Source organism: Paramormyrops kingsleyae, chromosome 5, assembly GCF_048594095.1.
Source record: "Paramormyrops kingsleyae isolate MSU_618 chromosome 5, PKINGS_0.4, whole genome shotgun sequence".
In the NCBI taxonomy this organism is placed as follows: Eukaryota; Metazoa; Chordata; class Actinopteri; order Osteoglossiformes; family Mormyridae; genus Paramormyrops; species Paramormyrops kingsleyae.
This window is the reverse complement of record NC_132801.1, coordinates 18,674,662-18,691,653: the sequence shown is the minus strand read 5'-3', so window position 1 is coordinate 18,691,653 and position 16,992 is coordinate 18,674,662. Positions and strand designations below refer to the sequence as shown.

General features: G+C 43.6%; 2 protein-coding genes across 2 annotated transcripts; both read left to right on the top strand.

Moving 5' to 3' along the window:
• The first annotated feature begins 446 nt into the window (after window positions 1–446).
• Window positions 447–5,785, top strand: kdelr2b (KDEL endoplasmic reticulum protein retention receptor 2b). Its single transcript, XM_023831276.2, has 5 exons — window positions 447–778; window positions 2,571–2,671; window positions 3,223–3,381; window positions 3,972–4,224; window positions 4,505–5,785. The coding sequence occupies exons 1-5, from the start codon at window positions 688–690 to the stop codon at window positions 4,537–4,539; spliced, it is 639 nt and encodes a 212-aa protein (XP_023687044.1). The 5' UTR covers window positions 447–687; the 3' UTR covers window positions 4,540–5,785.
• Window positions 5,786–6,399: 614 nt separating this feature from the next.
• On the top strand, window positions 6,400–16,647 carry daglb (diacylglycerol lipase, beta). The gene is made up of 15 exons (XM_023831275.2): window positions 6,400–7,065; window positions 7,447–7,598; window positions 7,725–7,899; window positions 8,429–8,696; window positions 10,345–10,467; window positions 11,553–11,680; window positions 11,790–11,916; window positions 12,281–12,364; window positions 12,897–12,974; window positions 13,386–13,466; window positions 13,666–13,793; window positions 13,941–14,009; window positions 14,113–14,185; window positions 14,438–14,685; window positions 14,982–16,647. Exons 1-15 carry the CDS (start codon window positions 6,971–6,973, stop codon window positions 15,175–15,177), a joined length of 2,025 nt encoding a protein of 674 aa, XP_023687043.1. The 5' UTR covers window positions 6,400–6,970; the 3' UTR covers window positions 15,178–16,647.
• The last annotated feature ends 345 nt before the right edge of the window (window positions 16,648–16,992 follow it).

Here is a 16,992-nt window from a genome sequence, read left to right as displayed (position 1 = left end):
TATGACTGATGGACACTAAGGTGCAAAATCTGATATTCTATTTCATCCATCTATCCAGTATTCGCAGATAAAGCGTGACCGTTAAGTACCGTAATCTAAGCTTTCAGACACTGGCGTGCATGGTTGTCTCAAGAAAACTGCAGCATCAAAATACGTCCTAGTCAGACCAATTACCATTTAAACAAACGCGTATTTTAAGATGTTTGAGATGTTTTGCAATTCTGTTTTGCTGCTCCATGCCCATATTTCCTTAACTGAAGCCTTTAGTGGACATAACGCCCCGGGGGGCTTCTAAACGACGCTTAATTTCAAACGCCAACCATTATAATAAATCTCGGCAAAGTACTAAAACGCCACCCATATATTACTGAGGGCCAGGCCCGCGGGCCGCTGCCTTTAAGGGGCGTGCCCGGTCGCGCTCGCACCGCCGTTTTCCCAGCCTGCTTTGTGCGCTAATATTTTTGGCCACGTACCCGGGCCACGTCGCGCTCTACTCGCCATTTTTCTGCTCGGCTGGGAGAAAGCGGCGATTACTTGGAGGTAGCTGGTGGACACGGCTCACACTTGTGAGTTCCAGGGCAGTGAGACGTCAGAGAAAGCCGACGGAGACGCCCTTGAGGCCACGCTCTTTGAATAAAATATTAAGATAAAAACGAGCACCCGGCCTCTGCACTGGTCAGCAGAAGTATGAACATTTTTAGGCTCACCGGGGATCTGTCTCATTTAGCAGCCATTATCATTCTGCTGCTCAAAATATGGAAAACCAGGTCTTGTGCCGGTAGGTTCACTTGTTAATTTGCCACCTGACGTGATGTCTTATGCAATGTTGCTAGTTAGCGGCGGCTGCCTTGCTTAAACTTGGCGTGGGCAGCTGCAGCTAGGCCTGTACCGGAATCATGCATGTCGGTGTAGTTATAATCTGTGTAGTTGGAATTACTGGTAATTCACTATGCACTAATGTGGATTTATACGTCTCCACGTATTCCTCTTAGGTTTTTTAGGTGTCGTTAGCATTGTGGTGAGGCTTTAAAACACGTATATAAGTACCTGTCAGCTCATAGAGTTCATTGGTACGCTGACTGATAGTTAAAACGACCCGTTGGAAGAAGAATCCGACGAACCAAAGTTCGCCTCTATGTGGACATTAACTTGGGTGATAGGAGCGATAGGAATGAACGTCTGGGCAGCAGTTTGCAGAGCTCGCAGCTGCGTGCATTGTAAAAGTAAAGTCTGCTAATTCATTCAGCAGGACTGGATAATTAATGCTGGGTTTTGGCTTCTGCATAATTTTTATTGGTAAAGTTTTAAAAAGTAGTTCTTCAGCTGACGGCTGTCTTAGTCTGCCTGACCTTTGACGTGGCATGTTGGATCAAGAAAGGCGGACCACTATTAATGGAATTAAGCGTTTTGAATAAAGTATTATCACTTAAAATAAATCATTCTTCTGAAATGTTGAGCATTTCTGTATTTCACATTTTTATTATTCTGCCAATGTTGTGTCTGGAGCGCTAGGCTGACTACTTTGTGATGTGCCATGGTGAAATGCAGTCTAGCCCTGTAACTACAGCAGTAAAAATACGGCCACTGGTCTTTTTGGGTTATTGGCTTGTCCAGAAAGACTCCTTACTTGTGCAAAATCAGTGTAGGCAACAGGTGATGCAAATCGTTCAAAATGTTCCAGAGTTTAACTTTCTTTTTCTGTAGCCTGCAAAGGTTTAAAACTTATTGGCTCTCGACTTTTGATCGTGTGGAATGAGTGGGAAATCATTGATTTTGTTGGTTTTATTCATTCATTTTTCACCAGAGCACACATTTATTGCGGTGCTGTATTTAGCCATCCTGCTTATTGCTGTTTTGTGCTATTAATGATGAGAAATGTCAGCGTTCTGTCACTAGTAGTTTTTGTGGCTTAGGCTGGTCGCTTGTCAAATGTGTTCTTATTTGAAGGCCTGGTCATAGGCCTGTTTTGGCTACCTTTCAGCTGCCCTACTCTTATCTAAGCCACAGGATGCAGTTGGTTACTTTGAGCTTGCTCGCAAAGTTTGGCTAGGGATGGGCTGCTTGAGGTTTTATTCTTGGCATCTAGAGGCATTAGAGAGATGTGGCTGGGCTGTTAGTTAAAGATGTAGCCTGCTACCCATGTTAGCATACAGATGGCAGATTCACTGGTTTCTGCCTCTGTGAGCAAATTTGATCTTATAAAGTTGTGCTTAAAGAGGTAGTGAGGTGTATTGTGGAATAAGGCTTGTAAGTAGCAACTGTGTAGCAGGGTTTCATTCTAGAACTTGGTTGTCTGATGAATAGGTGCAGGCTGGTGTAAGACTTTTATAGCTCAGAAGCTTTGTTCAATGCAAAGTTTAAGGTGAAATGCAAAATAATTTGCACTCAAGTTAGACAAGTATCATGTGATTCAGCTGGTCGTTCTCTTCTGTTTTTGTATTTGTAATAAGCAGATTATTTAGGTCTGTTTTGACAATGATGTTTAAAATTCGGCTAAATGCAATTTTTTCCACCCCACTCTTAATACCATGGCTTATTTTAACACCGCAGGTTCTTCTCTCTCTCGACAGGTATTTCTGGGAAAAGCCAGATTCTTTTTGCCTTGGTCTTCACCACCCGTTATCTGGATCTCTTGACATCTTTCATTTCGCTCTACAACACTGTCATGAAGGTGTGTATGTTGTATTTGAACCTGAGCTTTATATTTCATACAGTTTAACTTTATTCAGCATGTATCACGCCAGCAGCTGCTGTTTTTAATGCCCAGTTTGCCAGGGACTGCATAGTCAAGGAGAATGTGGCTGTGGTTTGGGTAATGATCCCCAGAAACTCACTGTTTTATAAACTGTTTTGGATGTTTGTTTAGTGAAGCTTTTTAAAATATTAATGTAAATATAATAACTTCTGAAAACAACTTGAATCTCTGCAGTAATCTAAGATTTTGTTTTGTAATGGGCATCAGTTGTATAATGCCTGCATTATAGGCTCCAACACAATGATAATCTCTCATCCCCATGGAGTTAATTTTTGAAATAAGGTATAGGTGCTCTGAGTGTTTTCTTTGTGTTGGTGTTTGATCAGTGTAAATCTATACTCATGGGTTATTCACCATTTTAGTCTACAAGCTGAGATCATTAGTAAAACTCATCAGAAAAATATGCAGGCTTGGATCACAGACAATTGAGATTAATTTAATCGTCGCCTTTTCATTCCGCATTTCAGGTCATTTACATTGGTTGCGCATATGCCACGGTTTACTTGATCTACGTCAAGTTCAAGGCCACCTACGATGGTAACCATGACACCTTCAGAGTGGAGTTTCTGGTGGTCCCAGTTGGGGGTCTTTCTTTCTTGGTCAACCATGACTTCTCTCCTCTTGAGGTAAAGTGACACAAATAAAGTTTATAAGTATAATGATGACGATTACGTTAAACATTATTGCTTCTATTTATTTAACAATTGCTTTATGAATGAAGACGATGGACGTTTGTCTGTGTCTCTGAGTTGGTGCTCTGTGCCTTTGATCAGAAGGGTGCCGTTTTGAATCTCTGGTCGTCATTGGGTTCTTGAGCAAGACTCTAAGGGTGCACTCCCACTTTGCCCAGATGCCTTGTACCGTGCCCATGCATGGTTGTCCCCCCCTCCCCCACTGGTCTGACCTCACATTGAGCTTAATGTTCCAGGCCCAAGCACGAAGAAAACATAGGAGAATAGTGCTTTCGCACAGCACAATGGTGTTCGTGCTCAGGCATGGTACGGATCACCTAGTTTGAGTACACCCTAATTTACTCCTGGGACCGGCTGATCCTGCTTTCTCAATAGTGTATCGCTTTGGATAAGTCCGCTAGACAGATAAATGTGAATGATCCATTCCATGAAATGAATCTCATGCCATCTTCAAATTTGACTTGTCTGGATGGAGAGTTCCCTGCTTGGATCCTTAGTGTACTCTCTTCCCTTTTTGCTCCTAGATTCTGTGGACTTTCTCCATTTACCTGGAGTCGGTCGCCATCCTGCCGCAGCTGTTCATGATCAGTAAAACCGGAGAGGCAGAAACCATTACCACGCACTACCTGTTCTTCCTCGGCCTGTACCGCGCTCTCTACCTCATCAACTGGATCTGGCGCTTCTACTTTGAGGGCTTCTTTGACATGATAGCCATTGTGGCCGGTGTGGTCCAGACCATCCTGTATTGCGACTTCTTCTATCTCTATGTAACGAAAGGTGAGTGTCCGAGCCGGACTGCTCCTGTAAAAGGAAGGTGTGTGTGTGTAACTGTCAGGGACTTCATTTATCAGAAATAAACCCTTTAAAATGTGAAAAATGAGTTAGGTGGTTTAAATATCAACTTTTCTTTTTGCAATATGATTGACAAAGTCTCTGAATTTAGTTTAATGGTGGAATATAAAAAAAGCGTGTAGAAAGTAAGCTGTGACCTTTCACGCGAAGGGAGGGGCTGGGTGGGCCGGGATGCTGCCGACTGATCACATGCCTCCTTCTGCAGTTCTGAAAGGGAAGAAGCTCAGCTTGCCAGCCTGAAGGCCAAAGAGCAGCGACACGTCGCAGGGCGCCATCCCCCCTCACCCCAGCAGGCGCAGGCCATTGCTGACACCACCCCAGAGTAAGATGCCTGAGACAGAGGCTGAAAGGGAACCACTACCGTTTTTTGTATCTCCTGACAAATTTAAAACCGCTCCAGAGCAAGAGGCCAAACAGTGGTCGTCATAGCCTTCAAATCTCTGTTTTAAGCATCTTGCCTTACTTTTATATTACTCTGTATAAAGGAAAAAAACGTTTTCTACACATTCAACATACTATTTACAATTTGACATGCAGTCCAGTATATCAATTTGTGAAAAAAAACGGGTGCATAAAACAGTTAAGAGGACATTCTTCAAATGTAAAATTTGGTAAAATGTTTACCTGTTTGCAATCAGAATAAATGCATAATTAAATAACGATCTTTGGATAAGCATTTTAGAGTATCTGTACATGATGAAAGCTGAAAAATGGAATCCAGGTTTTTTTTTTTTTTTTTTTTTTAACGTCCTGGTTTGCATTGACCAAGTCAAACAAATCAGGCTGGTTATGAAGAAAATGTATGTTCAAATAATAGATTGGCCCTCATTCTTGTGAATGAACAGTGTGGGAGATCTGTTATGTAATGAGAATCAGACTGAAACTCAAAATTGACTTTGCACCTTTTTACAGGATAAATGTCCCCATGAGACACACGATTAACAGTATTTAACTGCCTTATCTCCAATGTGTGATTTCTGTGCTGTAAATAGCTTTCTTTATGTAACTTTGACAGACCTCTTGCATAGTTTATCTAAAATCTGCATATCCCACTTTGATTTCTTTTGATTTGGTGCTCATGTTTTGTGAGTATTCTCCACCCAAGGTTTCAAAAGTATACATCTAAAAGGTGTACAGCAGGTCCAACCTCTGCTACTAGAGCAATAAATCTAAGCTGGAGATTGAAACTTGCAGGATACGATAGAGGTGATAAAAAGGCTTCAAATCAGTAATTCATAAAAAAAAATGTCCATAGAATTGTCTACATGGTGTGCATATTGTTGAGCTCATAAGTCTTATTTTTAATCCAGGAGATATGTATGACGTTCTGGGCATTTTAAAGAATTGGAATTCAGTTTTATTTTGTTAGATTCTACAGCCATTGCTCCCATTGCCCTCATTTATATCATTCCAGATAGTTTTTGTTACTGAGCTTTTGCATGATGTTACCCTGTGATACCACCTCCAATAAAGATTTTATGGGAAATGCCTATTGTTGATTTATTTCTAATATATGGCTTTAAGGACGCTTCAGGAAGACCAGAGTTTAAACTGGAATGCTACATTTGTCGTTATTCAGGAAGACAAGGTTTTCCTTCATATTAATCCCGAACACGCTGTTTCAGTGTGTCTGAAATTAAACATTTTTCCTTTTTTGGCATGTAACCTTTGACAACTATTGCTACATTTCCAATTAACTGCCTCGAAAGTTCCCGACAGCTAGTATTGAAAGAAGAGATACAACTCCCATAATCGCACTTCACCTTTATCTTCTTTACTGAGAGAAACGGAAACGCCAGTCTTCAGGAAATTACTTTGTCTGAGAGAAATTAACGAAAATTGAGTTCGTCGTACGTCGATGGATTTTTATTTTCTATTTGTTTAGGTCTGACAACCTATACTTAAATTCTCTATATGTAAAAAAAAATAATAATCTACATTGCATGCATACTTGGGAGGGAGAAACACGTTGCAAACACAGTACGTATATCCAGTAAAATAGAAGCTCACCCAGGCAGGTCTGTCATCATCAAACCTCCGCCGGCCGCCGGACACGTCACGCGGAACCTTCCTTAGCCGCACGCGGGTCACGTGGGCCGGGGGAGACTTCATAGTGTTACACACAGGGGGGGTATATATTGTGTATATATATACCGGCAGGGTAGGCTGGCATATATGATTCCAGCATTGCTGTCAAAATTTTCCAGATTCATTCGTTTTTCAGTAATTTCAGTTGCGCTCCATAAATAGTATGAATGTGCGAAATATTCCGATCGGGCTGACAGCACGCGAGACCCCGTTCTTAGCTGGTTATACTAGTCTCTTTGTGTACAGATGCGATGTTGTTGGTAACTACTGGAAAGCTGATCCAAATTATGGATTGACATGCTAGCTACACGCGACGCTGCCTGTATTATTCGCTTGAGAATATTCAGTGCTATCTGACTGCTAATGCGACACATCCGATGTCGTAATCACTTAGCTATGTTCCAGGAAAAATTAGTTCCATGTGTCGGGCGAGAGTAGTGAAATCACTAAGGAAGTGTTGCGTCTTGCATGATACCGCTTGCAGTTATTTAATTTGATTGCTGGTCATTGAATAAGGAGAGGCGAAGTTTACCTGTGGTGTTCAGCTAGTGATAAGGCTAGAGGCGGCGGATCGTGAGTCAGGATGCCGGGAATGGTTGTGTTTGGCCGGCGGTGGGTTATTGCGAGCGACGATCTCGTGTTCCCCGGAGCCTTCGAGCTGTTTATTAGAGTTATCTGGTGAGTTCACGAGTAATAACAAATTCACTTTTCATATATATATTTAAAAAATCTGCGTTTAATCTTTGTTTTGTTGAACGTCGTACTTAAATTTAAGTATGTCGTAGTGGTCACCTTACAAGAAGGTCAATACTCGATTTAAAAACATATAATAGCATGCAAATATTCTGATTTGTGATGTCTCGTTAATCGCAATTCATGATTCATACACAAGGGCGTAACTTTGGTTTGAACATGATGGGAGGTGTTGAGGGTCCATCAATTTAGGTGGACGACATAATAGTTTGGGTTGTCACAACCCTACCGTAATGCCCATGCTCATACAATATTTGTCATCACAGTGTGTATTTGTACTCATTACTCTCGTTCTTTAATTTTCAGGTGGATTGGGACTCTGGTTCTGTACACAAATCATAAGGGCCGGTTTGATTGCCCTGGTGGATCACTTCTACACACATACCTTGTTGTGCTACTGGTTCTGCTTGCCGCCATAATTTTATCACTCATTGCAATTGTTTATGTCAGTGCTCAGGGTAAGTCTATTTGAACTTATATTTTTTTGCATGTTTTGCATGTTTTTCATGGAGCATGTTTTAGAATGGCAGATTTGTTTTTATTCCAATGAATGTTTGATCATTTTTTTCTTATCTTTTGTTTAGGGACAATCACAAACTCGGGGCCTCGGCGAGCTGTCCCCGCACTTCTCTGTCTGCGAGCACTGCTGTATTTTCCTGAGCTCACATGGGCATGTCTTGGTGCCATATGGGTATCGGATGACAGTCAAGGCTGTAGAGAAGCAGAAGTTGGAGCTGTGATTGGTGCAGTCATTGCCAGGTGGGTGGAGCCAGACTACGATATCACATGGGCATTTGAGACACCATATTAAAGCTCAGGTTCATTGATCTCTCCCCTTCAATAACCACACGCTGAGTCTGTAATCCACACCATGTTCCAGAAAATACCGACTGTACAGCAGGGGAACACTGCGGATGGGGTCAGTTGCTCACAGGGCATCCTCACATAAGGCGGTTTAGAGACCCCAGTTTACCTGACTGAGAGGTGAAACCCTTATGAACATAGGAAGAGCATATTCAGTGAATTCAGAAACGGGATCAGATTCAAATCCGCCACCCTGGAGGCGTGTTGCTACAATATTGCCACAACTTGATTAATTGCATTCAATTCATTCAGTTAAGCTACTTAACTTGTCTTGCCACAATAATATTAGCCTAATAACTTTTAGCATCTTTCAATTTTATAGATAAAGACTAAATTGGGGTACTGTAGTGATTATTAAATTGTAATTTGCTTTCTCTTTTTTTTATCCCTTTCTGTATCTGCCCACCTCTTCCTCTTCTTACAGCTGGGTCATCTTGTTTTTCACAACGATTGGAGTGGTCGTTGTGTTTGATCCGCTGGGCAGCCCGCGGTCCAGGGCCGCGGCGAGTGTCGAGCCAGTGGCGCGGGACCTGGAGAGCAGTGGATCGAGGCAGCTGCTGTACACGGCACGCTCGCTGGCTGTGCGCGTCTGGGAGTGCCGGCTGCGCCTGCTCTGCTGCTGCCTGCCCCAGGACGACAGCAACAGGGCGGCCTTCTCTAGCATTGCCCAACTCTTCAGCAGCTTCTTCTCGGTCAGCGCGCTCTTCCCTGTCATGGGTGTCAATAGACATGGGAGTTTTACTTTACTAGAGGAGGCGGGACCAAGACATCTGATTGGTTGGTCGTACCTCCTGTAGTTGCTTGAACCCAGCTCCTCTACAGTCTTATTGGTTATCTTTTTTTTGTTTTTCTGCCCTCAGAACATTTTTGTGTAAGTAAAGCTCCCATGAGCGGTCCATTTCGGCGCCATGTGGTGTGACTTAATTTTGTTAATTTATTTTTAGAAAATTAGGGAAAAAAATACACCACTTGTTGCTTCAGCTGAGGTCACTTAATGTAATGACATTTCTGAATGGCATTATGCAGACATCCCACCTTTTGATATTGATTTTAGGGAGGCAGATGAGGGGCATTCGGGAGGGCCAGTGATTGGCTGGTATTATGGTAATACCGTATATATATTGCCGACTGGGGGCAGGCGGGTGGGCAAAATTTGCTGATTGGGGCTACAGAGTGGTGGTGAACTTTGGGAAGTCCTCTAATTAATAATCTAATTAGGGAGTTGCAGCGCAAACCCGCAAACAGTCCTTTCTGGATATGATTGGCCACCCCTAGTTTAGCATGATGCACTGCAGAGAATTCATAAGTTTAATCTAGAAGTCTCATAATTTAATAATTATCTTAATTATCATTGGAGACAGATGAATTAATATTTACCTGCAGGACGTCTGTGAATAGAATAATGTGTAACAAACAAATAGGAATAGTTCTTGGCTTTCGCACAGCTAGCAGTGCATACGCAGGTTTTGATATTCACAAAGAATTGTCTTCATGCTACTTCATTACTTAGGTGTCCTGTTTCTTTCATGTCTGCATCTCTGTCCGGTGAGCTCTTTGGGAGTGTGTTGTGTAACCTCCCCACCACGCCTGTCCCTGAATAACCCTCCCTTCACATGTCCTTACTAGGTGTTAGTAAATTACAACACTGCTCTGACAACATTAAGACTAGTCATTCTCTGACACCAGATAGAAAGCAGTGCGTCAGCATTATCCTTGTGTAGCACTATAAAATAAACTCAGAACTGATTTACCATTAATACCAGAGAAAACAACCACAGCCACTGATGTCTCTCAGCTCCATGTGAGCTGTGCCCAGGCAGTGAAATATTAATAATTTGTTTACTGACTATGTGTGGAATCGGATGCATGTTAACCTTAATGCACTTCAGGTATGGGCTGTTATTTTTAAATGTGTTACGATTAATTTGCTATCATTTTCATATATTTATAGAAAAGATGTAGACTGAGGACAGTACAGTGATATAGTCTGACAGATTAACCTTTAATGAGATGAGCTCTTGTGTGGTATGTTTGCTTTTTTAAGCAGCTGTTTATTCCATATCGGTGTGGCTAACATGCTTTTTAATAATAATAATAATTTACATTTTATTAATCCCTGTGGGGAAATTCTTTTTCACGCCTCCCTCAACTTGCTCTTTGTAGAGCAAGCTGTCTGTGAAGGGCAGCCACCTGTAGTGGTGCCCAGGGAGCTGGGGGTTGAGGGTCTTGCTCAAGGAGCCGCAGATGCGTTGAGGCTGGGCTTGAACCGGTGACCTTGTGATTACAGGCACACGGCTTAGCCCACTGAGCCACACGCTGCCCTGTCACTTTCCCCCACAGGACACTGATCTGGTCCCCAGTGATATCGCCGCCGGACTCTCTCTACTTCACCAAGAGCAGGACAAGAATGAACGGACCCGGGACCCTGATGAAGTGCTGGCCCAGAGCCCCTCCTCTCCCACAGTGAGTCCCGGGGGATGTGGTACAGGCCGGCCTGGGTGGTAATCAGGCGAATGCCACTGGAGGGTGGATGGTGAAGGCGGGGCTTAGCTTCCGCCGCCCAGTCACTGGGCTCCACTTACATGGTGAAACCATCAACAGAGTAAGTGCTTAGTTCAAATCTGAAGTGAATCCCACATTTTCCTAACATAAACAATTTGGACAGTATTTAATGAAGAGTGGGTTTGTGTTTTATGTAAAGTATGCACTTATAGAGTAATGCCATACATCCTAAATTGTATTTTTTTTATTTTTGCTTTTCTTTAAATTGTGTATTTTCAATGCAAATGTTTAATAGGTGAAATTCCAGTGCATGTGTTTCTTGTATTTATATTGCACTGTTTTGTCTCTTATTGCACTGCTGTCTGTCCTGTTTTGCACTGTTTTGTCTCTTATTGCACTGCTGTCTGTCCTGTTTTGCACTGTTTTGTCTCTTATTGCACTGCTGTCTGTCCTGTTTTGCACTGTTTTGTCTCTTATTGCACTGCTGTCTGTCCTGTTTTGCACTGTTTTGTCTCTTATTGCACTGCTGTCTGTCCTGTTTTGCACTGTTTTGTCTCTTATTGCACTGCTGTCTGTCCTGTTTTGCACTGTTTTGTCTCTTATTGCACTGCTGTCTGTCCTGTTTTGCACTGTTTTGTCTCTTATTGCACTGCTGTCTGTCCTGTTTTGCACTGTTTTGTCTCTTATTGCACTGCTGTCTGTCCTGTTTTGCACTGTTTTGTCTCTTATTGCACTGCTGTCTGTCCTGTTTTGCACTGTTGCCTGTCCCCCTATGCACCTGTCCCCTCCCCTGCAACTGTGGCACAAGAATGTCACTGTGCTCCTCCAACCAAGCACAAGAGTAAAACTTGAAACTTGAACTTCCCAGAATGTGACTCTCACATAAATTGAATCAATTTTGCAAACATGCATGTTGGATGTAATAGAGGTGCATGTCTCACACTGCAGCTGCGTTTTGGCTGGACGTGTCTCTGAAATGCAAGCAGTCCCTTCTGACTTGACGTATTCTTCCACTGAATGTCATCTGGTGCTGTCTCTGCTTGCAGAGGGAAGACTTGCAGATGGAGCTGGAGGGAGCCGCCCACTTCATGCAGTTTGCGTTCGCTGCGTACGGCTGGCCCCTGTACGTTTACGCGAAGCCTTTTACTGGGGCCTGCAAGCTGGCCAGGGAATGGTGGGTATCCTTCCGGAAGTTCCGCTGGGCGTCAGGGTGTGACATGGGACATGCACGTTCCTTATTTCATGCTTATGGCTGATTCCGCTGTTTTACTGGGTTGCTTCAGCTGTTGCAGACGGGCTTCGGAGTTTGACGCCATAGAAGGAGACCATCTGGGCTGTCATTTCACCTCCGTCCTGCAGAGCACTGGGCTCCAGTACAGAGACTTCATCCACATCAGCTTCCATAACCAGGTCCTGGGACACATATCAGGGCATCTGAAAGAGTGATGTGAATGAATTAGCTAATATTCTAATAATAAACTAAATTCTGTTTGCTTTGGTGCATCTCTTTCTCTATGCTTTCACGACTTCGCATTAATAAGACTTGTAGTACGTCGCATGATTTCTACACTCCTGGGCACAAAAATGGACCAAACTCTAACTGCAGAACATTATGCTTTGACCCTGTTTTTTGGCTAGGAGTGTCGTAAGACTGAAAATTAAGAATCTGTTACCAGGGTTGTAAGTAATGACTTAGGACTGTCAGTACAGTGAATGATGCATTTATATTGAAATGGTAAATAAAAAAAACTGTTTCTTTATTGCTTGACTTCAGGTTTACGAGATCCCATTCTATGTGGCTTTGGATCACAGGAAGGAGGCAGTTCTGGTTGCCGTGAGGGGGACTCTGTCGCTCAAGGTTAGAGACAAGCCTGTTCCTCAGCTGCGCTTCATTTAGCTTCAGTGGCCGAGCTGCTGTCTCCTTTACTGAGACGAATGATGGTGTACTTTTCAGTAAGACACTGGATACAGTCATACATGTGTTACCCTAGGAAAAAAGTTCTAAGGAATTTTAAGGATTCGATGTTTAATTGAAACTTAAAAAAATTTAAGGATATGTGGCTTGTCGGGTTAAGATACTATGGCCGTGATTGGAAGGTTGCTGTTCCAAATCCTGTGGTTGTTGACGATTCCACCATTGGGCCCTTGAGCGTGGCCCTTTATCCAATTGCTTCATGTACTGGCTGAAGCTGCCTTGTCAAATATATGCCGTTTTGGATAAAAGCATCTGTTGAATAAATGCTGTAGTGATGTGAAATAAGGTGGCGGTTTGCTGCTATATACAATGTGTCTGAGATATAAATATGTTGGGGTTAATGAATAGCATCATGACCCTCGTGAAATATGCTGCCTTCTGCTGTCCTCCCTGTCCACCCACACCGTGTGCCCAGGACGCGCTGACTGACCTGTCGGCCGAATGTGAGGACTTGCCAGTCGAGGGCGTGAGCGGCACCTGCTACGCTCACAAGGTGGGTGCCTTCATCACAAAGAAAAGTGTACTGCCAAGAGTTGCAATGGGGTGGAAAAGTTTCCAGAAACTTTCCATTCCATGGGAAGTTAAGCAGGGGAATTTTTGGAAACTTTCCATGGGAATTAATGGGAATATATGGGAATTAATGGGAAAATTCCAAGAACATTGTGCCGTTATGGAGAACCTTGTGTGTGGAGCCTGTCACATGGCTATTCATTCCAAATTAATTACTTTCATTTTCAGATTGCAGTAATATTTACACGTTAGCTCCTCAGCATTCACACTCATCTCATTGACGTGTTGTGGCTTTTTTTCCTTTTCCTTTTTCAATGTGACAGTGCAATGGTTTATTCCGTTTGGTCTTATATACTTACTGCACTGAGTAAGTTTGTCTGTCTCCACTCCGCAGGGAATTGCACAGGCTGCAAAATACATCTACAAGAAGCTAATCAACGACGGTATTTTGACCCAGGCCATCAGCGTTGCTCCTGTGAGACTTCACACACTTTTCATATTCCTGTTCTGAAGGCATTAATACAGCATGTATGGTATACATTCCCCTGTAGTGTGTATAATGCAACATCATGGAGTCCCGCACTTCATCCCTGCTTAAGTCCTCAGTACAGAATCAGCTGAGTTCTCCTGCGCCTGAAGATTGTTCTACAGTGAGGTGATTTCTCTCTACACAGGAATACCAGCTGGTGATTACCGGCCACAGTCTGGGTGCAGGAGCGGCAGCGGTGCTGGCTGTCCTACTGCGCAGCATGTACCCCACGCTTCGCTGTTATGCCTTCTCTCCACCAGGGGGCCTGCTGAGGTGACTCTTCTGTCTGTAGCTATCATACATATATGCTGTTAAGGTGGAACCTTCAGCGGAGCATTCATGTTATCTACTGTTTTATTGGCCTTTGACCTTATTTATGCTCAAATTCTGTAAATATGTTCCCCCGGTATCTCTTTTCAGCAAAGCACTTGCGGATTACACCAAACACTTTGTTGTCTCTGTGGTGCTTGGGAAGGACCTGGTTCCCAGGTGAGGATGGTGGTATTTTCTCCGTTTTTTGCTGGCTGACCTTTGAAGCACGGAGATGCCCGAGCAGCCCTCATGCTGAGTTTCTCGTCCGCTTTTCGCCCAGGTTGAGCATCCCAAACATGGAGCACTTGAAAGGCAGGATACTGAAGATGGTTTCCAACTGCAACAAGCCCAAGGTGAAGATGTCCGGGCCCTATAGCTCTTTACCGTCGTGGCGTCTGAGACTGTTTTCTGTCTTTTTATTATTATGTGTTTGGTCGTCACATTTACAGTATTAATGATTATTTTAATGATATGGTACATTTGATGTGAGAATTCTTTTATGGTGGAGAATCACTATTGTTTGGTGCATGATGGCATGTTTAGCCAGTTATCTGTACTCTGTCTCTGCCCACATGTCATTCTCTCCCTCCTGTTGACACCCTCAGTACCAGATCCTGCTACGCGGTTGCTGGTATGAGGTGTTTGGGGGCAAGCCGGATGACTTTCCCACGGAGCTGGAGGGCCGCAGGGATGATCAGCTGACCCAGCCGCTGCTTGGGGAACACAGACTCCAGCAGCGGTCGCTCTCGGACCAGAGCCTGGCCTCTGAGGACTCCCCCAGCCACGTCACCCACCTGCCCCTCTTCCTGCCGGGCCGCATCCTCCACATCACAGAGGAGGGGCCCTCCCACAGGTCTGCTCACACACAGCTGGATGGGTGATGGGATTGGCTGGCTGGACTGGGCGAATGGATGGGGTGGCTGGACTGGGCGAATGGATCGGGTGGCTGGACTGGGCGAATGGATCGGGTGGTGTGATCGGGTGACAGGATTGGTTGGTGGGATTAGGCGATGTAAATGTGTTACAATCATACACTGAAGGAGTAGTGATGGAGTATTATTGCAAAGACAAATCTTCAGCATAGCTGCTTGCTATTGTGCATCACTGCATTTTACACGATACTTACGGCCAGATGTGCTGCTTGTCCAGGTCGTGCTTCTCGCAGCCCAGCTACCGGGCCCAGTGGACCAGCGAGGTGGCCTTCTGCAGCATCCTAATCAGCCCGCGCATGATCACCCACCACATGCCCGACGTGGTGCTGTGTGCCCTCCGCAGCCTGACGCAGGACCTGCCCATCCCCCTCTGTCCATCTCCACACAGCAACAGCCACCTCAATGTGGTCTGAGCCAGACTGGTGTGCCGGTCTCCGCCTGCCGCTTCAGGCGAACGGAGAGCCTTGCGGAGAGATGAATCCCTAACCCGGACCTGACTACCCTTCCAAACGCACTCATTTATCTAATGGCCGTGACTCTGTAAGAAGGGACAGGGATCCTTTCTCACGAGTGGATCTGGGTGAACGATCCCATGAGGGAAACACACTTTCTGCTTAACTGCAATGAACAATGCTGTGTTTGCATTCCGGCTATATGAGCTTTGACTGTGGATTTATTATGGCACTGGGACTTCGAGGTATGTTGATGGAGTCGAGTATGTATTCTATGTTAGTGTGTTTTGCGGTGTGAGCATTTTTTATTGTACAGAAATAATGGAGGTAGTTAGCACATCCGTGCAGTGAAATGCTCAGAAAATACCACCTTACTGAGACCCGCTGAAGCTTCTCCACTGCGGACAAACTGCTTCCCTGGAAATACATTAACGATGCACGATGCTTTATTTAAATAAGTTTACTCTTTTTTGCATGAATGGTCTGGGCTTTTCAAATGGTAACAATTACTCAAATTCCGTTTTTGTGAAGGGTGGTCTTTTTGTCCTGCAAATGAATACGGATGTAATCTATTAAACCTCGAGGCAAAAAATGTTCAATGGCCATGTTCAAATTTTAGTAGAAATGTACATTTTTTTTTTGTTTGTTTTATTTACATTAATTGCTTTATTTATTCTGCATTTTTGTTGCATCCCATTCCACAGACCTATTAGGCAACTTATTTGATTTTTTTTATACTGTTTACATATAAGCACGGAACCATTTGATATGATTTAATTACTTTGTCTGTGGGTTAAACATCTTTTGGAAATGTGCTGTTGATAAGCATTTTATGAATGCCATTTTAACTTCATACATATATTTTATCAGGCATGCAGGGCCAGGAATTATCTGATACAGATTTTTTTCAGTAGTTAAAGGATTGTATTTGTTTTTTAGAACATTGAGGATAAATCTGTATGTGTAAAGTTTGTGTCACGCCTTAGTGATCAATTCTACTGCATGTTTGAGTGATAATCTGTTATGTTTATTTATCTTTATCCTTTAATCCCTGGTCTTGCAAGATGGTTGCAGATGTTGATATTCCAGCACCATTTTTGAATTCATTTTTTTTTACAAATAAATCACAAGCAAGCAGTAGAACTTCAAAGCAATCAGACATACCGTGCATGCCCTACTCTAGGTAAACTAAATGTTTGTTTATTTTTAGCATAAAAAAATATATGCAATATTTTAGCATTTGTTTTTCACAACCCATTCAAGCTTATTTGTCTGTCGCCTTCACAAAACATGGCTGTTAAATTGCACATTAAATGCGCTTGTGCCAGTGGCAAGGAGCATGGATGCATATATGCAAACTCTCAAACCGGTATTTGTGATATAATTTCCTTGATCTGTACTAAAATTAGAAAAAGCAAACTTGAGAATCCACTAGCTGCGTGTGTTGAAGATGATTGTTACAACTGACCAACACAATGTTCAAGCCGGAGTCGCTCTCCCTGAGTTGTGATCAGGTATGTACATTACTGTACTTTGATAAAAGTACGACCATGTGACCGTTGTCATCAGTGGTTAGTTGGAAATGGGTTCTGGTGTTCCCCAGCTTGCCTAGACCCTGATTATTCCAGCACCCGGCTCTAGCACTCCCCACTGCTTCACTTTCCTGCGTGTTCCACGTGGGCTGCTACGGCATTGCTCTGCTAAACCTGAACCCGTTCCCCCCTCCCATCCCCACATCACATGGTCCCGTCCGCCGTCCCGCCCAGAACCAGTTTT

Bases quoted from the DNA above. Each gene is read 5' to 3' on its own strand.
- kdelr2b (XM_023831276.2), top strand. From the start codon at position 688: ATGAACATTTTTAGGCTCACCGGGGATCTGTCTCATTTAGCAGCCATT. The intron at 2,672-3,222 runs GTGTGTATGTTG...TCCGCATTTCAG, and splicing joins TCTACAACACTGTCATGAAG to GTCATTTACATTGGTTGCGC. The intron at 4,225-4,504 runs GTGAGTGTCCGA...CTCCTTCTGCAG, and splicing joins CTATCTCTATGTAACGAAAG to TTCTGAAAGGGAAGAAGCTC.
- daglb (XM_023831275.2), top strand. From the start codon at position 6,971: ATGCCGGGAATGGTTGTGTTTGGCCGGCGGTGGGTTATTGCGAGCGAC. The intron at 7,599-7,724 runs GTAAGTCTATTT...TCTTTTGTTTAG, and splicing joins TGTTTATGTCAGTGCTCAGG to GGACAATCACAAACTCGGGG. The intron at 8,697-10,344 runs GTCAGCGCGCTC...TTTCCCCCACAG, and splicing joins TCTTCAGCAGCTTCTTCTCG to GACACTGATCTGGTCCCCAG.